This window comes from Natator depressus, chromosome 23 (genome assembly GCF_965152275.1).
Source record: "Natator depressus isolate rNatDep1 chromosome 23, rNatDep2.hap1, whole genome shotgun sequence".
Taxonomy (NCBI): domain Eukaryota; kingdom Metazoa; phylum Chordata; order Testudines; family Cheloniidae; genus Natator; species Natator depressus.
In genome coordinates, this window is record NC_134256.1 from 20,607,176 (window position 1) to 20,630,861 (window position 23,686).

Consider the following 23,686-nt stretch of genomic DNA (forward strand, 5'->3'; position numbering starts at 1 on the left):
AATCCAGGCGATCCTGCGTGGGACGCTGCTGCCGGCTCTGCCCCCCCCCCCCCCCGCCTCCGGCGGGCCAGCCCCGAGGCCACGGGGAGGGGCCGGGAGTAGCACCAGGGACAGCTCCGAGGTGGCGAACCGGCCATCCCCCGCCGAGGGGTTCCTCGGGGACAAGGAGCCAGGAATTCTGGGTTCTTTCCTGGACTTTAAACCCGCACAACCCATCCCTTTCCCAGAGCCAGGGAGAGAACCCAGGAGTCCTGGCCCCCAGACCCCCTGCCTGCTCTAACCACTAGTCCCCACTCCCCTCCCAGAGCCAGGGAGAGAACCCAGGAGTCCTGGCTCCCACTCCCCCTGCTGTAACCACTAGTCCCCACTCCCCTTCCGAAAGCTGGAGAGAGAAACCAGGAGTCCAGGTTCCCAGTCCCCCCCTGCTCTAACCACTGGACCCTACTCCCCTTCCCAGAGCCGGGGAGAGAACCCAGGAGTCCTGGCCCCCAGACCCCCCCCTGCTCTAACCACTAGACCCCACTCCCCTGCCAGAGCCAGGGAGAGAACCCAGGAGTCCTGGCTCCCACTCCCCCTGCTGTAACCACTAGTCCCCACTCCCCTTCCGAAAGCTGGAGAGAGAAACCAGGAGTCCAGGTTCCCAGTCCCCCCCTGCTCTAACCACTGGACCCCGCTCCCCTCCCAAGGCAGTGGACCTGGCCAGCTCCGAGCTCGCCCTCCCCTGGGCCCCGGAACTGCCAGCTGTCGGCAGCCCCAGCCAGCCAGGAGGCAGCTGCCCAGACCGAGGGGTGTGTGTGTGCGTGGGCCGGGGGGGACGTGCCCCAGTGGGAAACAGATGGTGCGAGTGTCTCAGGGCACAGGCCCCTTCTTGGCAGGTGAGGGGGGGAGCAGCTGGCAGCCTTGAGCAAATCTGTGCCCCCCCACAAACCGCCAGACCCCACTCCCCTCCCCGAGCTGGGGAGAGAACCCAGGAGTCCTGGCTCCCAGCCCCACCCCTCCACGCTCTAACCACTAGACCCCAGTCCCCTCGGAGCTGGGGAGCGAACCCAGGAGTCCTGCCCCTCCCGCCCCCACCCACCAGTGAGAATTACAACCCAGGAGCAATGGACACTTCCCAGCACCAGATGGGATGGGTGGGCGGGATAATGAGATGCAAAGATATGCACCGAGGAAGGAGTGGGGGTAAAGAGACAGGAACGGGCTTGGGACCCCCCTAAGCCTGACTTTCCAGGGTAGTCTGTGGGGAGGTGCCGGGGAGATGCCCCCCCAGCACAGCAGTGAGGCCTTAACTGGCCTCAGGGAAAGGCTGCAGGTCCCCCCCCCCCCCCGTCATCCCCCCCACCTCCAAGGGGAAAGGCCCCATTCCCCGCCCCCCTGAGCCAGCCAGTCCCTGCCCCGGGGCCGGATGGGAGCCGGCGCCCCCTAGAGGGGACAGGCCCCGAGCCCCATTCCCCGCCCCCCTGAGCCAGCCAGGCCCCACCTTTCAGTGCCCGCCCCGGGAGGCAGAGAAGCTCCTGCAGCCCCTGGCGCGGCTGGCAGATGGCTGGGGGGCGGCAGAGGGGGCCGGCTGCGAAGGGGGGGAACAGGCTGTACGAAGGGAAGGCGAGAAAGCAGCGCCGGGAAGGCGGAGCTGGCAGAAGAGAGGGAGGGATGGAGAGAGAATGAAAACCGGACGGGGACAGAAATAAGAGCTGGAGATGCACACGCTGTGCCCAACCAGCGCCCCCTGTGGGCAAGGCCGGGCCCTGCCCCCCAGCCGGCGCTCCTGCCCCATCCCGCCCCCCCCGTTGGGCGAGGCTCGGGCGGCCGGGCACAGACAGACGACGCCGTGTTTCCGTCGCACCGTTTATTGCGCGCCTTCGGGTGCAGATTTGACAGGGCACGAGCCAGCCCCCCAAGCCAGCTGCCCCCACCCCATCCCCATACCAGGGCAGCAGGGTCCCGGCCCCCCCACGGACAGCTGATCTCTGGGCACGCCAGGAGCAAGAGCTAGAAAGACAAACCCAGGAGTCCTGGCTCCCAGCCCTGCCCCCCCCCACTCTAACCACTAGACCCCACTCCCCTCCCAGAGCTGGAGAAAGAACCCACGAGTCCTGGTTTTCTGCTGGGGATCGCAGCCCCAACCCCCCACATGCCGGCTCCCCCTTGGTCTGGTGGGGGCCCCCCCACTCCGGATCCTGGATTCTCTCCTGTGGGCAGAGCGGGGGGTCTCCTCAGGGGGGCCCCAGCTGGGGCTGGACGGGCATCTTCACCGTCAGCACCTGTGGGGAGATGAGGGGGCGATGAGTGGGGAGAGGAACCAGGGGGAGGGGCCACTGAGAAGGGAGAGGAGTCACAGCCTGGTGGGGAGGGGCCACACCTGAGATCATGACAGAGAGAAGGGGGCCACAGCCTAGGTATAAAGAAGGCAGGGCCACAGCCCGAGGAGGAGGAGCCACACCATGGGGGCGGGATCACAACAGAGGGGGAGGAGTCACACAAGGGGGAGGGGTCCCTGGCTTGCGGGGATGGGAGTTTTTGCCCTGGGGGACGAGTGCTCACCCCACCCTGATGCAGAGGGGCGGGATTCCCCGGGGGGGCAGGGACGGGGGTGGGGGTTCCCGGGAGGCTGGGGGGGAATGCAGGGGTCCCGGGGGGGGGGGCTCACCGCAGTGCGCCGGTGGAAGCGGGCGTGGCTGCGCTCCGGGACGATGTCGTGGGGGATGTAGATGTCGAGGAGGTAGGGGCCCGGACCCCCCCGCAGCACAACCCGGTCCTGCCCCAGCTCCAGGGAGAGCTCCCGCGCCGAGCCCTGCGGGAGGGGTCATGAGAGCCTGTGGGGAGAGACCCGCCCCAGGGCCGGCACCCCCGCCCCATGGCGGGGAGAGACCCGCCTCTGGGCCGGCACCCCCGCCCCACGGCGCCTCCTGCGGGGTGAGACCTGCCCCACTGCCGGCACTTCTGCCCCACAGCATCACCTGTGGGAAGAGACCCGCCCCAGGGCCGGCACCCCCGCTCCACGGCACCCCCTGCTGGGACAGACCCCTGGGTGGAGCAGCCAGGAGCTCCCCTCGGCAGAACTCACCACTCTGGGCAGGTGGATCTCAGCCAGCAGGAATTCGGGGGGCCCTCCCGCCGGCTCCGCCAGGATGGTGAATTTGGGAAGCACAGGGGAACTGTGGAAAGAAATGGGGGTGGGGAAAGCAGGTGCTCAGAGGGGGACAGGTCTGAGCTCCCTGCCCAACACCACAACAGCCGGGGCCCACTGGGGAGGGGCCACATGGCCCAGGGGGCGACTCTTGCCGGGGGGAGGGGGACCCCAGCAGGGGAAGGGGGCTCTGGATGGCAGTGGGGCAGGACCCCAGCAGAGGGAGGGGGCTCTGAGCACCCAGGAAAAATCCCCATCTGCCCCAAGGCCTGGCAATGGACCCAGCCCCCCGAGTCTGTCTGGGGACATCACGGCTCCATGGGTCTCTGGCTTGTCTCCCTGCCTTCACTGCAAGAGACCCACAGCGGACACGCCCGGGCCTGAGCCTTCTGGTCAATTTCGGCGATGGAAGGGGGGGCCTTTAGCAGCCCCTCCTGCATACACACACGCCGCCCCCCCCCCCAACATACACAGCCCCCTCCAATCAATCAACTAGCCAAGGAACCATTTCAACCAGGCCAGCCAGACCCTTGCAATCACGTCAGTCTGATTACCACATTGCCCCCCCACACACTGGATTTCATCGCCCCGCCCTCCCCAGCCCGCTGCCCGGAGCCCCCTGTGCCAGACGCCATCGCAAAGCTGGGATGCTGGGCTTTTGGGGGTGTTAGAGAATCCTTTGTAGCCCCTCAGGCTCACAAGACAGCCGTGGTTCTAGGCCTCCCCCACCCCGATAGAGCTGGGCACGGTCCGCTCGGATCAGTTGTATTTTCCATCCCTGGGTGCGTGCCAGACGGGGGAGAGCCCATTGCACTCCTGGGGGAGGGGGGCATTAGAAGGGGCAGACCTAGGGGGTTCAGACACACCAGCGTTTTTCTCAAAACACACGGAGCTAGAGAAACTCTTTGCCACTGGATTTCCAAAGCAGCAATCAGAGAACAGCAGCCGTGGGGTGGGGTGGGGTGGCGGGGGGAAGGGGATGGGGAGGGAGTTGTTAAAATCCACAGCGGCCCAAGGAGTTAGACCCACAGGGGGCAGAGGCTGGGGGCCGGGAGAGTAATCAGACCCCCACTCACCTGAAGTCCATCTCCTGTATGACAGGGCTGGACTTGGTGCGGATGGTCTGTCCCGAGATGGAGCCCATGAACTTCCGGTTCTTCAGGATTCGCCACTCTGCAGAGCGGTGGGGAAGGGGTTAGTGGGGAGGGGCAGATTGGGGGCACTGGAGCAAGAGCCTCCCACAGTCCTGCCGGCGCCCCTCGCTCCCAACCCGCAGCCCCGGGCTCCCCCCAGCCCGGCCGGCGCCCCTCGCTCCCAACCCGCAGCCCCGGGCTCCCCCCAGCCCGGCCGGCGCCCCTCGCTCCCAACCCGCAGCCCCGCCCTGGGTTGGACAGTACCCGGGTGATTGATGTCCATCTTGTACTTCTCTGCCAGCCCCTCCAGGGCTACCGTGATGAAAAACTCTTTGAAAAAGGGGTCAGCCTGGCACAGAGAAAGGGCAGGGTCAGCCGGACCCAGGCGACAGCCTGGGGACCACTATGGACCTGCATCCCCTCCCGGTCCCCACCGCACACACATTAATTCCCTGCTCCCGACTCCGGCCACACCCGCAGCCGTGGGGCTCTTGGGGGCGGGACGGCCTGGCCCAGCAGGGGGTGCTTACCTCAACTCTGCTGAAGAAGCCGGAGTTGATGACCACGTCGTACGCGGTGCAGCCGTTCCCGCCTGCGACGGAGAACGACTGTGAGCACTTGGCCCGCTGGGTGGCCTCTGAGCTCCCCTCGCACGGCGGCCTGGGGTCAGAGCCAGTGCGGCCTGATCTCTGGGGCTGGCTGGGAGCCGGCGTCCCGAGAGGGGACAGGCCCCGGGCCCCATTCCCTGCCCCCCTGAGCCAGCCAGTCCCTGCCCTGGGACCGGGTAGGAGCCAGCACCCCTAGAGGGGACAGGCCCCATTCCCTGCCCCCCTGAGCCAGCCAGTCCCTGCCCTGGGGCTGGGGGGTCACTGTGGCAGGTTCCATCCATAGGGCTGAGGGGTCAGTGGGGAGGGGGGCTCACTGTTGTCCAGCTCGGCGTGGGGCTCCCCCAGGCTCATGGGAATGCGGAAGGACGAGGCGCTGTCCGACTCGATCAGACACTCCAGCTCCTGGCGGCTGAGGTCGGGGGGCGGCGGGATGTCCAGCGACCGGCAGATGTTCACAAACACCTTCTCCTGGGAGCCCGCGTGGGTCTTAATGCAGAAGCCTGGCGGGAGAGGGAAAGGAAGGGGTGGGTGCCCCTCACTCCCGACCCACAGCCCCCTAGCATCCCAGCCCTGGGCTCCCCCACCTCACCCCACCCCACCCCAAACTCCGTACCAGGCTGAGGCTGGATCGGTTTCAAGTCACGCACTGAAGGCATCGCGCTCTGGATCTTCTGGGTGGCCTGGAGGGAAAGAGGGATGAGGCAGGAACCGGATCCCACCACGCCCACCCCGTGGTCCCTCCAGACCCACACGCCTGCGATGAGGCCCCAGCACAGACAGGTCCCTGTGAATAAACCCGCAACTCCTCCTCCTTGCCCGCCCCATGAGCCACCCCCCCTCCCCGCCTCAACTCAATCGCTGCATCACCTGGAACGAATGAGAATGGGACCAAGCGGGGACCCCACCAGTCACCGATTCCCCCATCTGATCCCACCAGTCCTCACAGGGCTGATCCTGCCCCACCAGAGCCCATCAGCCCCCCGCCTCCTCCTGCCAGAGGCTGATTCCTCTGCCAACACCCTTGGCTAGCTCCCACCTACCCACAGCCATCAGAGAGCCACAAACCCCGCAGGTGGGGAGGGAGCGGAGCCCACTGGGCCGACACCGCCCCGAGAGATCCTTGCTGAGACCCAGCCCTGCCAGCCGCCGAGGGCTTTCTACTCCCCCACAGGGCCCCACAAGCAGAGCCAGCATGCTGCCCCCACAACACTCCCCAGCGCAGACCTGCACCGGGGCGGGGTGTGGAGGGGGAGGACACACAGGGTCTGGGCCGCTCACAGACCTGGAGCAGCAGCTGTCTGAACTCCTCATCGTCTTCCTCCTCCAGCTCTGCCGACAGCAGGGACTTGTCCGTCTGGGAGGCCATGGGCTCTGCTCTGGGGATGGGGCTGCAAAGCAGACAGAACTTCAGCCAGATGTCCCAGCTCCCGTGGTGTGGGAGCGAGGGAACGCACAGCCCCCAACCTGCCCCCTACCGCCATGGGCAGAGGGGCCCGTGGCCTCCCAAGCCAGGCCTGGTCCCTGCCAGCACGGCCTCCAGGGCAGGGCTGGAGCATGGGGCACCAGGCCCGGCCACCTGCTGCAAGGAGCGGATTGGGGCACCGTGGGGCATTTGCCGCAGCCCCCCACGAGGCGTCACCCCCTGCGGCACCACGCCAGGCTGTCGGCGCTGCCAGCCCAGGGTGCCCGGAGAGAGACGGGGGGTGAGTGGGGGGGTATCTCCCACCTGGCGATGCCCCCGCTACCGTGTCCTCCGGTCTGGAGAACTGCCAGCCCTGAGGAGGCTGATACCAGCCCCCCTCCCAGAGCCGGGGAGAGAACCCAGGAGTCCTGGCTCCCGGCCTCCCCCTGCCCGAGCCGGTGAGAGAACCCAGGAGTCCGGGCTCCTAGGCTCCCAGCCTCCCCCTCCCCGAGCCGGGGAGAGAACCCAGGAGTCCGGGCTCCCAGCCTCCCCCTCCCCGAGCCGGGGAGAGAACCCAGGAGTCCGGGCTCACGCCACCCCGCGGGCACTGACCCCTGCCCCTTGGCTCCCCGCCTCCCCGCTGCTATTGGCAACAGTGGCCCACGCCTGCGACGCCCGCTTCCGGGCGCGTTAAACCAACTTCCGGTGTCTGTTGCCACACTTCCGGTAAGGACAGTATCGCTTCCGGGGTAGGGTTTTCGCCTCACTTCCCGTCGTCCGCCACAATTGCCATCACAGAGCGAGGCGGGACTTCCGGCGATTCACTTACTGGTTCTTTGTCAATTTCGGAGAGGCCCTTTCCGGCTTTTGGACGCCACACTTCCGGCTTCGGTCTGCCACACTTCCGGTCCCTCCGCAATGCGATTTTTTTTTTACCTTCTTCCGGCGGAAGTGACCGAACTAGGTCATGGCCCGTCCCCGAAACCCTAATCTCTATGGTGCTCCGGAGGCCGGAAGTGGAGCTGGGTTCCTCCAGCGGCGGGCTGCCTGGGGGCAGAGTCCCGCGGGAATCAATGGCTGGAGCTGCGGGGGGGCGCCCGTCCGTGTGGGACATCTACAGCTCCATGGAGTATGGGCCTGCCCCAGAGGGGGCGGGGCCTGCCCAGGTAAGGCCCCCCCCGCCCCCACATTGGGAGCCCGGACTCCTGGGTCCTCTCCCCGGCTCTGGAAGCGGAGTTGGGGGTCTAGTGGTTAGAGCAGGGGGGTGCTGGGAGCCAGGACTCCTGGGTTCTCTCTCCAGCTCTGCCCCAGGCTGCGTTAAGTTGGTTGAGTCTCACACAGCTATGTGTGCCTCAGTTTCCCCATGGGCAGCGACAGCCCCGCTGGCTGCCTGGCCCTCGGCCAATGCAGAATTGCCGAGACAGCGAGATTCCACTTCCCCTTCCCTACCCCCACCCGCAGCCCTGACCTTGGCGTAGCTGAGCCAGCACCCGGGGTGGCGCGCCGGGGGGTGGGGGGGGACACGCCTGCACTGTGCCGAGACCCCAGCCCCGGGCCTGTCCCACCTGGGTTTTTCCACTGCAGCCCCAGCTCTCGTCCTGCTGCGCGGACATTGCGCCCAGAGCCAGGAGCTCGTCCCTTGGGCGGGGGGCAGTACAAGAATAGAACCCAGGTGTCCTGGTACCTGGTCATCTCCTCCGAGATCCCACTCCCTTTCCAGGACTAGTAATAGAACCCAGGAGTCCTGGCTCCCAGCCCCCTGCTCTAACCACTAGACCCCACTCACAGCTCGGGAGAGAACCCAGGACTCCTGGCTCCCTAATTTCCAGTCTTTAAAACAGGCCCCTCCATGTTAAAACACATCATAGTGGGCTTTGTAAGAGCTGGGATCCAATGACTGACAGCCAGGACTCCTGGGTTCTGTCCCCAGCTCTGACCCTCTGTGGCAGGTCCATTCCCCCTCTCTGTACCTCAGTTTCCCCGTCCGTTTAATCAAACAGTGGGTAGCGTTTCATTTCAGCTCGCAAGGGTGCGTCTGCTGTGCTGGACTAAGAATCAGAACGCAGCGATCCTGCTGGGAACACCCCCTGTCCCCGCCACAGCGGGACCCCTCCCCTCCCACACCTGAATGGGCGTTCTGCAGAGAATCCCCCTTTTGCACTATAGGGCTTAGGACCCACGGTGGCCACGTTCTGCTTCCAGCCGCTAAACCAGTGGTTCTCAAACTTTTGTACTGGTGACCCCTTTCACATAGCAAACCTCTGAGTGCAACCCCCCCCCCCCATAAATTAAAACCACTGTTTTATAAATGCTGGAGGCAAAGCGGTGTTTGGGGTGGAGGCTGACCGGTTGCGACCCCCCCATGTAATAACCTCATGACCCCCTGAGGGGTCCCGACCCCCAGTTTGAGGACCCCTGCACTAGAGGGCAGCGTGGAGCTGGTGGGTGTGCGATGTATTGTCGAGGGTCTGACGGTCCGTTCCAGGGGGCGTATTTCTCCTGCTTCCCCCCCCCCAGGCCTGGCTGGAGACTCACGGTCGAAGCTTTGGGCATTTCGTGGCCGGCAAATGGTGGAAGCCGGAAGGCAGAGAAAGCGCCAGCGACACCAATCCAGCCACAGGTTCAAGCCCAGACCCCGTGCGACGGCTGCGGCGGCTCACGGCATCTGACTCTGAAGGGTTAAACTGGACCTGGGGGGGGGGCGGGGAAAGGGACTGGGGGCCTCCCCCCGTAGGGGGCCGCCGGCTCCCATCCAGCCCCAGGGCGGGGGGACTGACGGGCTCAAGGGGACCGGGAATGGGACACGGGGCCTTTGCCCTCTAGGGGGCGCCGGCTCCCGTCCCAGCTGTGGGATTCAGCTCAGTTCTGAGCAGAGTGTGTGTGTGGGGGGGGTTGTGTGTGCGGGGGGGGGCAGGGAGATCTCTCCACGGGGCTCCCGGCCCCCTGGGCTGACCCCATTCCCCTCACCAGGGGAGCTGCTGGCCACCACCCTCCAGGGGGAGCCGGAGGACGTAGAGGCTGCTGTCCAAGCTGCCACGAAAGCCTTCGAAGCCTGGAGCCGCCTGCCATGCCACGCCCGAGCCCGGCACCTGCACAAGTGAGCGCCGGCCGTGGGGACGCCGGGGGGCGGGGGGGGGGAGGGGGCGTTTGCTTGGGGCAGGGGGAGAAACGCACCCGGTTTGGACGCGTGGTTCTGTCGCCACCTAGTGGCGGCAGCCTGCCTGGCGCCCGCGAAGCTGCCGCGGGGCCCCCCTCCGGCCTGGCATGCTCGGGTCGCGGCTGACCCCGGCCCCTCCCTTCTCCAGCATGGCCCGGACCATCCAGAAACACCAGCGCCTGCTGGCGCTCCTGGAGAGCCTGGGTACCGGGAAGCCCATCGGGGAGGCCCGGGACCGGGACGCGCCCCTGGTCGTCCGACATTTCTACCACCACGCTGGCTGGGCCCAGCTCATGGGCACCGAGATGGGGGGCTGGAAGCCCCTGGGTGAGTATCTCGTCCCAGAGAGAAAGGGACCGCGGTGGGGTTCCCTCGCCCCGTGCTGGAGCCCCGCGCCTGTTTACATGGGGGAAACTGAGGCACAATGGGGGAGCGGGGATTTTGGACTGCAGCAGGGCTCAGCACAGAACCCAGAGGTCCTGGCTCCCTCCTGCAACTGCTTGACCTCCCCTCTGCTCCCAGAGCCAGGGAGAGAACCCAGGAGTCCTGCCTCCCCGCACCCCCCTGCTCTAACCACTAGACCCCACTCCCCTCCCAGGGCCGGGGAGAGAACCCAGGAGTCCTGGCTCCCTGCTCTGACCTCTCTCTCTATCTCCTCCCCAGGGGTGGTCGCTGCTGTGGTTACCTGGAATTCCCCATTGCTGCCACTGGCCTGGAAAATCTGCCCAGCTCTGGCCATGGGTAGGTGTGGGGGGGTCGCCCCCTCTGTGCCCCCCATGTGTGCTCCCTTGGGATCCCCTCGCCCCTCTTGGGGTTCACCCCCCCACCTCCATATTTCTATCCCCCCAGCTCCTCTTGGGGGGTGTCCCATGGTTCTGAGTCCCCCCTAGCCCCTGTGTATCTCCCCTTGAGCTTCCCCACAGCCCCCTTCTAAGGGGAAGGGGTTGCCCAGCTGGGATCCCCCCCTGTGATTGTTCCTGTCTGAGGGTCCCCCTGCTGTGAGCCCATTGCACCTTCCCCAGTGGTCCCCTCTGAAGCCCCCTCTCCCTTCTTTGGGGGTTCTCCTGCCCTGAGCCCCATGTGCCCCCATGTGTGGTTCCCCTCTGAAGCCCCCTGTATGGGGGTCCCCCTTCTCTGAGCCCCCTGCAGCCCGTGCCCTGAGCCACCCATGTGTGGTCCCCCTCTCCCCTCTGTGGGGGTCCCCCTGCCCTGAGCTCTCTGCGCCCCCCTCCTGACCCCCATCTACCCCCCCCAGGGAACACCATGGTTCTCCTTCCACCCCCCCGCGCCCGGCTCTCTGCCCTGCTGCTGGCCGAGCTGGGGGCCCAGGCCGGGCTGCCCCCAGGGGTGCTGAATGTGCTGACGGGGGAGGGGGCGCTGGCCGGGGGGCTGGCTGCCCATCCCGGGGTGGATGCTGTGGCCGTGGCTGGCTCTGTGGAGGTACGTGTTTCCAGGCAGGGGGTGTCCCCCTGACTTCCATGTGCCTGAGGGCGGGTCCATGGGGGGGGGTGGAAATGGGGGGCCGGTATCTTGGGGGGAAGCTGCCAATGGTCTAGGCTGGGGGGATGGGAGGGGGCTCTGGAGAGCTGAGTTGAGGGGGAGTGGGGGGCCCTGAAGGGAGGGGGCTGCCGTGTCTTGGAGGGGCCTGAGGTGTGGGGTCTGGGGAGAGGGGGCTGCTATGGTCCATGGGGGTTTGGGAGGCTGGACCCTGTGGGCGGGGGCGGGGAGGCTGGGGACCTAGGCCATTGGGGAGGGCTGGGCTGGTGGAGTTGGGGGCTGCCCTGGCCCCATTCCCAACACCCCCCTTTCCCCTCCCCTCAGGTGGGGCGCTCGCTGCGCCGCGCCACGGCCGGTGGGGGCCCCCGGCTCTCGCTGCAGCTGGGGGGTGACACCCTGGCCGTCGTCTTCGACTCGGCCGACCTGGATGAAGCTGCTGTGGGGCTGAGCGACGCCGTGAGCTGCCAGCGGGGCCTGGTGAGCAGAGAGCGCAGCCTTCCCCTAGGGGGCGCCAGCTGGCGGGGAACGGGGCGCGGGGCCTTTCCCCTCTAGGGGGCACCGGCTCCCATCCGGCCCCAGTGCTGGGTCTGGCTGGCTCGGGGGACGGGGAATGGGGCGCGGGGCCTTTTTCCTCTAGGGGGCGCTGGCTCCCATCCGGCCCCAGGGCGGGGACTGGCTGGCACAGGGGGGCGGGGAATGGGGCACAGGGCCTTTCCCCTCTAGGGGGCGCCGGCTCCCATCCGGCCCCAGGGCAGGGACTGGCTGGCTCGGGGGGGGGGTAATGGGGCACGAGGCCTTTCCCCTCTAGGGGGCGCCGGCTCCCATCCGGCCCCAGGGCAGGGACTGGCTGGCTCGGGGGGGGGGTAATGGGGCACGAGGCCTTTCCCCTCTAGGGGGCGCCGGCTCCCATCCGGCCCCAGTGCTGGGACTGGCTGGCTCGGGGGGCGGGGAATGGGGCACGGGGCCTTTCCCCCCCTTGGGGGCACCGGCTCCCATCCGGCCCCAGGGCGGGGACTGGCTGGCTCAGGGGGGCCCTCTGATTGTGACTCTGTGGCCCCCTAGTGGCCGCAGCCTGCCTTGCCGTGAGGGCCTGTGCCCTGCAGGGGGCGCTGGCGTGTCGTTAACCCCTTTCCCCCCAGGCTCCCGGCGCCGGGGCGCTGCTCCTGGTGCAGGAGGCCGTGGCCGGGGCGCTGCTCCAGCGGCTGAAGACGCGGCTGGGGCAGCTGCGTGTGGGGGACCCGCTGGACAAGGCCGTGGATGGGGGGGCCCTGGCGGACGAAGCCCAGCGGGGCGCCATAGAGACCTACGTGGAGGAGGCCCGGGCAGAGGGGGCTGAGGTGAGGGGCTGGGTCTAGTGGGTAGAGTGGAGGGGTGCAGGCTGGGAGCCAGGACTCCTGGGTTCCCTCTCTGGCTCTGGGAAGGGAAGTGGGGTCTAGTGGTAAGAGCAGGGGGGCTGGGAGCCCAGACTCCTGGGTTCTCTTCCCAGCTCTGGGAGGGGAGTGGGGTCTAGTGGTAAGAGTGGGGGATGTTGGGAGCCGGACTCCTGGGTTCTCTCCCTGGCTCCAGGACAGGAGTGGGGTCTAGTGGTAAGAGCAGGGGGCTGGGAGCCCGGACTCCTGGGTTCTCTTCCCAGCTCTGGAGAAGGGGAGTGGGGTACAGTGGTCAGAGCAGGGGTGCTGGGAGCCCGGACGCCTGGGTTCTCTCCCCGGCTCCGGGACGGGGGGGTCTGTCTCTGAGGCTCGTGCTGCTGTCTCCCCACACGCAGATTTTCCAGGCATGGGCAGCGCTCCCGGCCCGAGGGCCCTTCTACCCCCCGACCCTGATCACCGGAGTGGCCAGCACCTCGCGCTGCGTCAGGGAGGAGGTACGGGGCGCCCCCCCCCCCCCCAGCCTGGGGGCCAACCCAGGCTCCCTCCACCTGCCTGCTGGGACATGCATGGGAAGTGGTGACCTCTGTGGCCACAATCAGAATTGCAGTTCTCTGCTTCCCCCCCCCAGGTCTGCCTGCCAGGGGAGAGCACCCCCCACTGAGCCCCCGGTCCGCTCCCTGCAGCCCAGCGCCCCCCGCTGAGCCCCCCACCCCGCAGCCCAGCGCCCCCCGCTGAGCCCCCCGCCCTGCTCCCCGCAGCCCAGCGCCCCCCACTGAGCCCCCCGCCCCACTCCCTGCAGCCCAGCACCCCCTGTTGGCCCCCCCGCCCCGCTCCCTGAAGCGCAGCGCCCCCTATCTCCCAAGACTTCTCTTGTCCCCTGCCGCAGATCCTTGGGCCGGTGCTGGTGGTACTGTCCTTCCGGACCGCCAAGGAGGCCGTGGCGCTGGGGAACCACCGCCCCTCCGGGCTGGCAGCCAGCGTATGGACCGAGAACCTGCCCCTGGCCATGGAGGTGGCGCAAAGGTTAGTTCGGAGCCCACGGTCCAGCTCCAGGATCCGGATCCGGCTCCCCCCATCCCACCCTGTGCATCCGCTCCCAGAGCTGCAGGGATCCGGCTCATGTTTCCACCCCCCTGGCAAGGAAACTCCAGCCCTAGGGCTGCAGGTCGTCTCCCTCCCTCCCCACTTCCCCTGGCCTGTCTGTCCACCCCACTTCGTTACGCTTGAATCCCGCTGCGCCCCCCAATTTCACTAGCGTCCCTTCAGTTCAACCCCTCGCCCGGGCGCTCGGCCCCGGGAGCTCCCCGTAGCAAAACCAAAGTGAAGTTTATGGGATGCAGCAGAAGAGGAAGCTTCACGTCCCCAGCTGCGGCGGGGCCGCCGGCCGGCCGGGATTTATCGTCCCGCAGCCGCTGAGATCCGAAGCGTGGAGGTCTGAAGACTGTGGAGAGGCACGTTGCCGGCAGCGCGTCCGACAGCCTGCCGTGGAAGCAGGTTCCCCCGCAGGGGTTTCCACACGTGGCCTGGCCCTAGGCTTCCACGGCTCTCAGCGGAAATATTTTCCCTTGGCTTGGTGCCTGCGGTCGGCGTTTGCAGATGAAAAGTCCATCCTCCCCCACCTGCCTGCGCTTTCCTCCCGGCTCGCAAGAGGTTTCGCCCCCCGGGGTCGGCCTGGCCAGCCGAGAGAAAAGAGACCCTTGGCCAGCCAGCCGGGGAAGCATTCCCTTGGGCAGATCTGTTCGAGAAACAGCCCGTCTTGATTTCAGAATTGCCCGTGACGGAGAATCCCCCACGAGCCGGGGGAAATTGGGCCCGGGGTTAATGCCGGCACCGTTAGAAACTGACCTCTCGCTTCCAGTCTGAACGCGTCGCACCCCGACTCCCAGCTACTGGCTGCGTGGGGCCCCGGCTCGGCTCGCTGACGGGCCCGGGGCTTCGCTCTCCGAGCTCCCGTTCGCCCCCGTCGGTCCCCCGCTGCCCCGACTTTTTCTTGGTCCCCCCGGCGCGTCGGACGAGCGGCGAGTTTGGTGCTTTCTGCCAGGCCCCCGCTGAGGGATCTCGCTGTGGGAAACGCGCCTGTTTGTCGCTGCGTACCCGCCCTCTGGGGCCAGCCTGGGGCCCCTGGGCTCTGACACCCCCCCCCCCCCATCTCGCTCTTTGTGGCAGCCTGCAGGTCGGCACCGTCTGGATCAACGGGCAGAGCTTCTTTGACGCGGCTGCGGGCGTGGGAGGAACCAAGGAGAGCGGGAACGGCCGGGATGGAGGCAAGGAGGTGTGTGGGGCTGAGCCGGGAAGGGGGGGGATATCAGGCTGGAGGGCCCGCAGGGCTGACTTGTCCCTTCCTTCCCCCTCCTAGGGCCTGTACGAGTATGTCAGGCCGAGCTGGCAGAGCCGGTCCCGGCCCGGCCCCACGGAGCTGGACTACAAAACTTTTGCTGCCTCCTATGGGGCTGACCCTCCCTCCGTTCCTGGGCACAGTGGGGTAGCCTGCCCCGAACTGGAGGAAAACATGCCAAGGTACTGACGACTCACGGTCCCCCAGAGCTGGCCCCCCTTGCCCGGTGCTGGGACGCGGCCCCTCTGGGGTGGGGCGCAGGGGCCGGGTAAACAGGGACCCTTCGCCTGGCCCTGAGACACGGCCCCTCTGGGGTGGGGCGTGGGGGCTGGTTATGCAGGGGCAATATTCTCTCTAAATTTTTCCGTCCACGTGCGGCGTGAATTTTGCTCTGTGGAGCACCAACAGGGAGGGAACATGCGGGTGGTGCACCATCACCTCCGTACTTTCAGGGCACCCCTTATCCCCCCCCCCCCCCCGAGAGCTCCCAACGTCCCACAGCTCGTCCCTGGCTGGGTGGTGGGGAAGGTCTGACTTCGGGTGGCGTCTGCAGCGCCTGCCAGTTCATTCGTCCAGCCTCCTTCCGCGGGGATGAAATCCAGCCACCGCTGGGGAGGCGAGCCCTGTGCAGTAGTTGGGAAAGAGACGGGGAATTTTGGGCAGGAAGAATCTTTCCCTCTCATGCAAAATCCTGGAGCTATTGAATGTTCGGACGGGGCTTCATCTGTCAAAGTCTCCTCTGAAGGTAAAATATAACACGGCCCCGTTCGGCAGCCCCGTAAATGTGTCTTTCTAAATCGAGACATTAAGGCTCAAAATAATTGTCCAAAACGCACCTTCCCTCCTCTCATATTAACCGTCCGAAGCGCTTTAAAAGCCCCGTCGACTATTCACGTCTCGCACCGGAGTAGCCTGGACGCTGAAAGTAACGCCAGCAGGTCCACCCTTGGACTCGCACCCTGGCAGACAATGTTCCCGTGTCTCGGTTGTTACCGGGGAACATTTACACCGCGCTTTCCAGACACGTGGGCTCGGGCAAACTTTCACTTGACGTGGCGTTTTCGCCCACTCCTTTCCCTGGGAACTACTTGGCAGGGTCAGGACTAGATAACGCCCCTCTCCTGCTGCCCGCGAAAAACTTTTCAACCACCACGAGGGGGAGTTTAAATCCACCACGGAAGATGGCTGTCATTGGAAATCAGACCAAAACGGTTCTCTTTGAGTCATTTCCATTTAAAACACAAATCGAAAAGCCAGTGCTCTTCAGCGCTTTGCGTTTGTAAATCTCAAAGGGTTTTGCAGGGAAATGGGGAAACTGAGGCACGGTGTGGGGGTGAGGTGGCTTCCCAAGGCCACACAGGAACTCAGTGGCAGAGCAGGGGAAAGACCCAGAGTCTCTTCATTCCCCAGGCTCCCCCAGCTCTGGGGCTGTGGCAGGGAGAGATGACTCCCATCTCTCCCATCCCCGTCGCAGGCCCGGGGCCGGGGGAGAGCCGTCTCTGCCCGCCCGCCCCCCCCCATAGCCCTGCATGGCCCAAGTTTCTCCAAAGCCCCATCACGGCCCCCCCACCTCACCCCATTCCCCCCCCCCACCCTACACATAATCCACACTCACCCGTGTGCGGGCCTGCACCTTAGAGGGAACACAGACATGGACCCCTCGTCCGGCGCTGAGATGCGGCCCCTCTGGGGCGGGGCGCGGGGGCTGGGCGGACAGGGTTCCCCGGCCCGGTGACGGGACGCAGCCCCTCTGGGGCGGGGCGCGGGGGCTTTCCAATGAGCATGAGGGTTCAGGGGTCACCTCGGCCCCCCTTGTGTCTCTGCAGGGTGGACAGAACCTACAAGCTGTATTACGGAGGGGCTCAGAAGCGACCCGAGGGAATGGCCTCGCTCCCCGTCCTCGACCCCGCCGGCAACGTGCTGGCGTATGTGGCAGACGGCAGCGCCAAGGACATCCGCAACGCCGTGGAGGCGGCTCACAAGGCCGCGCCAGGGTGAGATGGGGAGCAGCTCAGGACTCCTGGGTTCTCTCGCTGGCTCTGGGAGGGGAGTGGTGTCTAGTGGTTAGAGCAGGGGGGGCTGGGAGCCAGGACTCCTGGGTTCTATCCCCAGCTTTGCCCCTGAACTCTCTGTTTACCTTCGTGCCTCAGTTTCCCCCGTGTACCGAGCGAGGCCGCTCCTCGCCGTATGAGGCCTGGCTGCAGGTTGGGGCCCTCTCTGAGTTCCCAGGCCAGGTGGTGCCAGCCTGGAGCAAAGTGTTGCCCACTTTCTGGCCCGCTGCCAGGTGACAATAATCTCCCCCGCCCCTTGGCCCCTGGCCTCGCCTCTCTTATCTCTCCTCCGGCAGCGGGGTGGCCAGAGTCCCCGGAGAACTGAAGAGCCGCTGGCTCATTGCAGCTGGGACCCGCCCGGCATCTCACGCCGCTGGAAATGGTTTGCTCCTCGGGGAGCCCTGCCAGGTGGCGGGGCGCCGGCGAGCGGGGGGGCGTCCATAGAGCCGGGATCTGATCAAACCGGGGGGGAGAATAATTTTTGCCTAAATTTTCCAGACACTTTTCTTGTTTGGGGCGAAAGTTGGAGAAGTTGGACGGTTTTGGCCCCCCTCCCAGACAGGGACAATGTAGACCGGAACTGCCACTGCTCGGCCTTATGGGAGTCCCTGGCTGTGGTGCATCATGGGAGTGGTAGTTCGGACAGTCTCCTCCATAGGCCGTGCATCATCTCCCATGGTGCACCACAGTTCCCCCGGGCCTGGGAGCAGGTTGCATAATGGGAACCCCTGGCTGTGGTTAGGGTGGCCAACTTTCTATTGGCACAAAACCCCCTAGCCCCGCCCCTTCCCCAAGGCCCCGCCCCCGCTCACTACATTCCCCCATCCTTGGGGGCTCGCTCTCCCGTACCCTCACTCACTTTCACTGGGCTGGGGCTGGGGGTTGGGGTGTGGGAGAGGGTGAGGGCCCTAAATGGGGGTGCAGGTTCTGGGCAGAGCCAGAAATGAGGGGTTCAGGGTGTGGGAGGGGGCCCTGGGCTGGAGTGAGGGGTTGAGGGCTCTGGGCTGCAGGTGCAGGCTCTGGGGTGCAGGAGGAGGTACGGGCTCTGGGCTGGGGGTGCGGGCTCTGGGGTGGAGCCAGGGATGAGGGGTTTGAGGTGCAGGAGGGGGCTCCAGGCTTGGGGGTGAGGCAGAGGGGTTCAGGGTGTGGGAGGGGGCTCTGGGCTGAGGCAGGGGGTTGGGGTGCAGGAAGGGGTGAAGGCTCTGGGGTGGGGCCGGGGATGAGGGGTTTGCGGTGTAGGAGGGGGCTCTGGGTTTGGGGGGGCTCAGGGTTGGGGCACGGGCTTACCTCAGGCAGCTCCCAGTCAGGGGCACAGCGGGGCTAAGGCAGGCTCCCTGGCTCCACCCCACCCCGCCCAGCTCCCATTGGCCGGTGCTCGGGGCGGGGGCAGCGCACCAAGCCCCGTGGCCCCCCCGCCTAGGAGCCGGACCTGCCGGTCGCTTCCGGGGCGCAGCGCGGTGCCCCAGGACAGGTAGGGACCAGCCCCGCAGCACCGCTGACAGGGACCCACCAGGGTCCCTTCTCGAGCGGGCGTTCGGGTCGAAAACCGGACACCGGGGCCCCCTCGCTGTGGTGCATCATGAGACCTGTAGTTCAGGCTCCTCCTGCTCTAGTCTGTTCTCTAGGGCAGGCAGGCTCCCTTCCTGGACTACACCTCCCCCAGCAGGGAGCCACGCCCCCAAAGACCCCCACCCCCCAAGACACAGAACCCCCCCACGCTGACCTGTGGGGACTTCCCTTCCCCCGGCCCCAACCCCCCCGAGCCATAAATTGCAGCCCTGCTTTGCAGCCCCCCCTCCCCCCGCCAATGCCCAGCGCTGCTGAGTGACAGCCCCTGAAATTCAGGGGTGCCTCGGGCAGGGGGAGGGGGTTCGGGATTCCCCCTTGGACCAGTGGGGAAAAGAGGGGCCAGGAGGGTGGCGCAGGGGCAAGGAGTGCAAAAGGCACTTACATTTTATTGCTTTATTGTCTGGGGCTTGACTGGCGTAATCTAATGGGGGGGGCGGGGGGGGCAGCTCCCGTACTAGGCCTCGTCCACCAATCAGATCCACAGGGGCACTGGGCTGGGGGGGGGGCCTGATCTCTTGGGGGTGGGGCATGGAAGAGTGGGAATCAACTCTGCAGTCTACTGGGTTAGAGTGGGGGTGGGGCTGGGAGCCAGGACTCCTGGGTTCTCTCCCCAGCACTGGGAAGGAAGTGGGGGTCTAGTGATTAGAGCCGGGGGGGGGCTGGGGGCTGGGACTCCTGGGTTCTCTCCCCAGCACTGGGAAGGAAGTGGGGTCTAGTGGTTAGAGCTGGGGGGGGGCTGGGGGCCGGGACTCCTCGGTTCTATCCCGGCTCCGTCTCTCTTCCGGCAGATGGGGGAAGCGGGCGGCCCACACCCGGGCGCAGGTGCTGTACTATGTGGCGGAGAACCTGGAGCTGCGGCGGGAGGAGGTGGCGTCCCGGCTGGGGGCGCTGACAGGAGCCCCCCCCGAGGAGGCACGGCGGGAGGTGGACCTGGGCCTGGAGCGGCTCTTCCACTGGGCGGCCTACTGCGATAAATCCGGGGGCGTCGTGCAGGTGGGGCCCCAGAGCGCCCGCTCTGGACAGGGGGCAGCCAGAGATGCAGGCGGTCAATGCCAGGGGGTGGGGATTGTGGGGGGAAATGTGGTGGGTAGGTGGCTGTGTTTGGGGGTGGGCATAGTGGAGAAGGTGGGGGGGCGGGCCGTGGGGAGGTGAGGGATGGGGGGTGGGAACAGGGGAGGGGCTTGGGCGGTGTAGTTATGGGGTGCACCCAGGAGGGGGCGGGGCATGCAGGGCAGGAATGGGGGTGGGGTCAGGGGAGGGAATCTGGGGGTGAAGCTCTGCCCACAGGCTGAACCCAGCAGCAGGTGCCTGGGGGCAGGGTTGACTTTGTCTCGAGGGCTGGAAGTGGGTGGGGGGAGCCCAGAATCACCCCTCTGGCTTTGCCCCTCCCCCAGGAAACCCCCCTGCACGGCACCACCCTGCGGATCTGCCAGCCCCTGGGCGTCGTGGGGGTCGCCTGCCCGGACGAGCACCCCCTGCTCAGCTTCCTGAGCCTGCTGGCCCCCGCCGTGGCCCGGGGCAACGCCGTGGTGATGGTCCCCAGCCCGCGCTACCCGCTGCCCGCCCTGGACCTCTGCCAGGTACCCTCCCCCCCGCATGCCTCAATTTCCCCAGGCCAAAAAAGGGAGTCGTCACCCCACCCTGTAGAGGACATGGCTGTCGAGAGATGGAAAAGACGGTACTGGGAGCATATGGGCCATTGGACTCTGAGACCCTCTGTCTGGGGAGTGAACCCAGGAGTCCTGGCTCCCAGGCCCCCTGCTCTAACCACTAGCCCCCACTCCCCTCCCAGTGCCGAGAGCAGTAACCATAGCTCCATTGGCACTGGCTCCTGTCCGGCCCCCACTGAGCTGCCCCGGCTGGGAGCGACCACACACGCCACTTCGGGCTTACGCCGTGTAAAACAGACCCATCCCCCCCACCTGAGATCGGGGTCCCCATTGGGCCGGGCGCTGCACAGATTCCCCCACCTGCCTGACTGAGATTAGGGGACCCCGCGGCGCCAGGCACTGCAGAGACCCCTCCCCTCACCCGATCTCAAGCGGGGGACCCCAAGGCGTTACCCCGACATAAGTGCAGAGCCCTGCGTGGCTACATTTGGACCCGCGTCTGCGGCCGTCCCCCGATTTGCCAGACTCCATACACGTGCCCCGGATCCACAGGACCAGTGCCTAGAATGGATCAACCCTGAGAAGGCCGCGCTCGGGGCCCCCCAAACCCTGGTTTACAGCCAGTAACACACGAGTTTCTGTCGGCCCCGCTGGTTCACACAAAGCCAAAACACGATCCCCCGGGAGGCGTTTCCAGCCCGATCCACCGTCCACGCAGCGGGTCTTTTAGTGAGAGGTTACTAAAAACCCAATTCCCTGAGCACGAGGTTTTACCCATCCCCAGGGATCCCACCTCCCCGGTCTGCATCACTTCAGAGCTCACCCAAACTTCCGGCCGGCCGCCAGCCCAACTAGTGAGAGGTTTTATTTGGAATAAAATAGAAAAGCGGAGAGTTACGAACGGGGGAAAAGTAACGAGGGGAGTCGTCACAGTCTCCTGGCGGGGCGTCTCTCTGGGACGCTCCCAACCGGCTAGAAGCCAAGGGGCAGCGTAGGGGGGCGGCCGAGCGGCTTGGAGACATCAGGCCCCTGCCTTTGACTTTTCCCCGCTCACCATTCAGAGGCGGCCGGATCGGGCCAGGGGTTCCTCTTTTCTAGTTGTCTCGGGGTTTGAGCCCCGTGCGGGACTGACCTCTTCTCTTCATGTGCATACACAGGTCACCTCGTTACTAGGATGACCAGATGGCCTGGTTTTATAGGGACAGTCCCGATTTTGGGGTCTTTTTCTTATCTAGGCTCCTATTACCCCCCCACCCCGTCCCGATTTTTCGCACTTGCTGTCTGGTCACCCTACTTCATTACACTCATTTGCATAAGGCAGACGTCCCCAAAGTGTGGGGCGTGCCCCGCTGGGGGGAAGCGTGAAGGAACATCCGGGGAGGGGGAGCACGGCGGGGCCCTGGGCCAGCCCGCACGGGGGTGGGGAGGAAGTACCACCTGGCCCCGTGCCGGGCCCTGGTCCCAAGCCTTATGGCAGCGCTCCCGCCCCCAGATCCTGGCCGTGGCCCCAGACCCATCCCCAGCTGCGGCCCCAGCCATGGCCCCATTACCCCTTCCCCTCCCCCGAGCCGTGGCCCCGGCTCTAGGGGGGCGCGGACATAGGTAAGGGGGGCGTCCGTCCTCAACAGTTTCGGGACTGCTGCCCTGGGTCGTTCATTATAACAGGGATCGTTAAGCTGAAGACAATGTCGAGCCGCCCGTCTCATATCTTTGATTTCATGGCCGGCTGCTCACAATCATCTGGGTAAAATAGAGGCCTGTAAGACATGAAAGGGACTTTGCACCACGCACACGCTTGGCATGGACGCTTTGGTTCGTAGCCATACGAGTCAACGGGTTCAAAATTGTCCGTCGGCTGCTTGCGCCACGGAGTTAGGGCCCTGCCAAATTCACAGCTCGTTTTGGTTCATTTCACGGTCGTTGGATTTTTCCCAGCGTCTGTTTCACGGTTTCAGATCTTTAAATCTGAAATTTCACGGTGTAGTCACCGGACGCGGAGACGGGGGGGCATCTCCGACCCAAAAGAAGGTGGGGTGTCCGCAAGGTGATTGTAAGGGGAGGGGTCACAGTATTGCCGGGCTCCCAGCTCCGTGAAATCTGGTCTCCCCTACACTAGCCAGATGTCCCGGAGGGGTGAGATTTCATGGTCCATAATGTGTTTTTCATGGCTGTGATTTTGGTAGGGCTTTACACATAGAGCAGGTTGTTAGTCACCCTGCACGGAGCAGCTTTAATGCATTTGCGCCCACTGGGCAGCACTGCAAAGCAATGGGGAAACTGAGGCACGGGGCGGGGTCCTCCAAATAAGGCAGAAGAGTCCCGCACACAATACAGCCTGCATTACCGCAGGGGGCGGTGGAAGTGAAGCGTTTCCATTAGCTTCCTCGTTAAGGAGCCCATTAATTACCTTCCTGAGTCGCTTGTCTCCGCTGCTAAGAGCTGGGAACAATTAACGCCGGCCCATGGGGACCCCGCTGGCCTGGCCCCAGGCGTGGGCCACGTGTTCCCTTCGGTGGCTGCATCTGCCCACGCAAACGGTTCTCGCTTCGTCCGCCAGGGCTTTGTCTCCGAAACACCCCTGTCAGGGGGTCCCACCTCTGGTTCTCTGTCCCTGACCTATGCAACCAGCTCCCCGTGACAGGAGAGAACCCAGGAGTCCTGGCTCCCAACTCCCCTGCCCGCGGCTCTAACCACTAGACCTCACTCCCCTCCCAAAGGTGGGATAGAACCCAGGAGTCCTGGCTCCCAGCCCCCTCCCCCACCAATCGACCCCACTCCACTCCTGGCACTGGGTTAGAACCCAGGAGTTCTGGCTCCCAACTCCCCAGCCCCCCCCGCTCTAACCACTAGAGCCCACTCTCCTCCCAAAGCTGGGATGGAACCCAGGAGTCCTGGCTCCCAGCCCCTGCTGGTCCTGGCTGCTCATAGGGCCCATCTGCTTCCTCCCCCCCGAGATCTTCGACACCTCGGACGTCCCCGGAGGGGTGGTGAATATCGTGACGGGGAATCGGGACCATCTGAGCCGGACGCTGGCGCAGCACCAGGATGTTCAGGCCATGTGGTACTTCGGGTCTCCACAGGTGACAGTGGTTCTGCCCCCACCGCGTGCCCCCCCGCCAGCCAGTCCCTGCCCTGGGGCTGGATGGGAGCCGGCGCCCCCTAGAGGGGACAGGCCCCGGGCCCCATTCCCTGCCCCCCTGGGCCAGCCAGTCCCTGCCCTGGGGCCGGATGGGAGCCGGCGCCCCCTAGAGGGGACAGGCCCCGGGCCCCATTCCCTGCCCCCCTGAGCCAGCCAGTCCCTGCCCTGGGGCCGGATGGGAGCCAGCACCCCCTAGAGGGGACAGGCCCCGGGCCCCATTCCCCGGCCCCCTGAGCCAGCCAGTCCCTGCCCTGGGGCGAGATGGGAGCTGGCGCCCCCTAGAGGGGAAAGGCCCCGGGCCCCATTCCCTGCCCCTCACCCCTCCACCCCAGCCAGTCCCTGCCCTGGGGCCAGACGGGAGCCGGCGCCCCCTAGAGGGGCCAGGCCCTACCTCCTGCATCCTCATTTAACCCTTTCTCTCCTGCAGGGGTCCCAATTTGTGGAATGGGCCTCAGCCGGTAACCTGAAGCGGACCTGGGTGAGCCACGGGGCCCCCCGGCGGTGGGAGGACCCGGCCCAGGGGGCAGGTGAGGAGTTTCTGTACCAGGCCACCCAGTGTAAGAACATCTGGATCCCCATGGGGGAGATCTTTGCCAACTGAAGCCGAGAGTCCCCACCCCAAAACACGCAGCCTGAGGGCTACAATAAAAAGGGTTGGTATGGTTTAACCCTGCCCCCTGGTGGGGGT

General features: G+C 66.0%; 2 protein-coding genes across 3 annotated transcripts; one reads left to right on the forward strand and one right to left on the reverse strand.

The window, feature by feature from the left end:
• Positions 1-2,110: 2,110 nt before the first annotated feature.
• Positions 2,111-6,998, reverse strand: PIH1D1 (PIH1 domain containing 1). 2 transcript variants are annotated; one of them, XM_074937817.1, is made up of 10 exons: positions 6,883-6,998; positions 6,151-6,256; positions 5,482-5,548; positions 5,183-5,368; positions 4,791-4,852; positions 4,525-4,609; positions 4,204-4,300; positions 3,065-3,155; positions 2,648-2,791; positions 2,111-2,261 (listed from the first exon to the last, which is right to left on the reverse strand). In XM_074937817.1, exons 2-10 carry the CDS (start codon positions 6,232-6,234, stop codon positions 2,214-2,216), a joined length of 864 nt encoding a protein of 287 aa, XP_074793918.1. In that variant the 5' UTR covers positions 6,235-6,256; positions 6,883-6,998; the 3' UTR covers positions 2,111-2,213. The 2 variants fall into 2 exon arrangements, with proteins under 2 accessions (XP_074793918.1, XP_074793919.1); XM_074937818.1 differs by lacking the exon at positions 6,883-6,998 and adding an exon at positions 6,595-6,729.
• Positions 6,999-7,237: 239 nt separating this feature from the next.
• Positions 7,238-23,653, forward strand: ALDH16A1 (aldehyde dehydrogenase 16 family member A1). Its single transcript, XM_074937784.1, has 17 exons — positions 7,238-7,436; positions 8,788-8,890; positions 9,241-9,367; positions 9,576-9,754; positions 10,091-10,168; positions 10,683-10,867; positions 11,249-11,401; positions 12,064-12,261; positions 12,690-12,788; positions 13,181-13,317; positions 14,461-14,566; positions 14,651-14,811; positions 16,456-16,623; positions 19,038-19,242; positions 19,644-19,829; positions 22,814-22,939; positions 23,426-23,653. Exons 1-17 carry the CDS (start codon positions 7,266-7,268, stop codon positions 23,597-23,599), a joined length of 2,556 nt encoding a protein of 851 aa, XP_074793885.1. The 5' UTR covers positions 7,238-7,265; the 3' UTR covers positions 23,600-23,653.
• The last annotated feature ends 33 nt before the right edge of the window (positions 23,654-23,686 follow it).

Excerpts from the sequence above, each read along its gene's own strand:
- PIH1D1 (XM_074937817.1), bottom strand. The coding sequence starts at position 6,234 with ATGGCCTCCCAGACGGACAAGTCCCTGCTGTCGGCAGAGCTGGAGGAG. Across the intron at positions 5,369-5,481 it reads ACCGATCCAGCCTCAGCCTG|GCTTCTGCATTAAGACCCAC; the intron begins GTACGGAGTTTG and ends CTCTCCCGCCAG. Across the intron at positions 2,262-2,647 it reads GCTTCCACCGGCGCACTGCG|GTGCTGACGGTGAAGATGCC; the intron begins GTGAGCCCCCCC and ends ATCTCCCCACAG.
- ALDH16A1 (XM_074937784.1), top strand. The coding sequence starts at position 7,266 with ATGGTGCTCCGGAGGCCGGAAGTGGAGCTGGGTTCCTCCAGCGGCGGG. Across the intron at positions 10,868-11,248 it reads CCGTGGCTGGCTCTGTGGAG|GTGGGGCGCTCGCTGCGCCG; the intron begins GTACGTGTTTCC and ends CCCTCCCCTCAG. Across the intron at positions 14,812-16,455 it reads CTGGAGGAAAACATGCCAAG|GGTGGACAGAACCTACAAGC; the intron begins GTACTGACGACT and ends GTGTCTCTGCAG.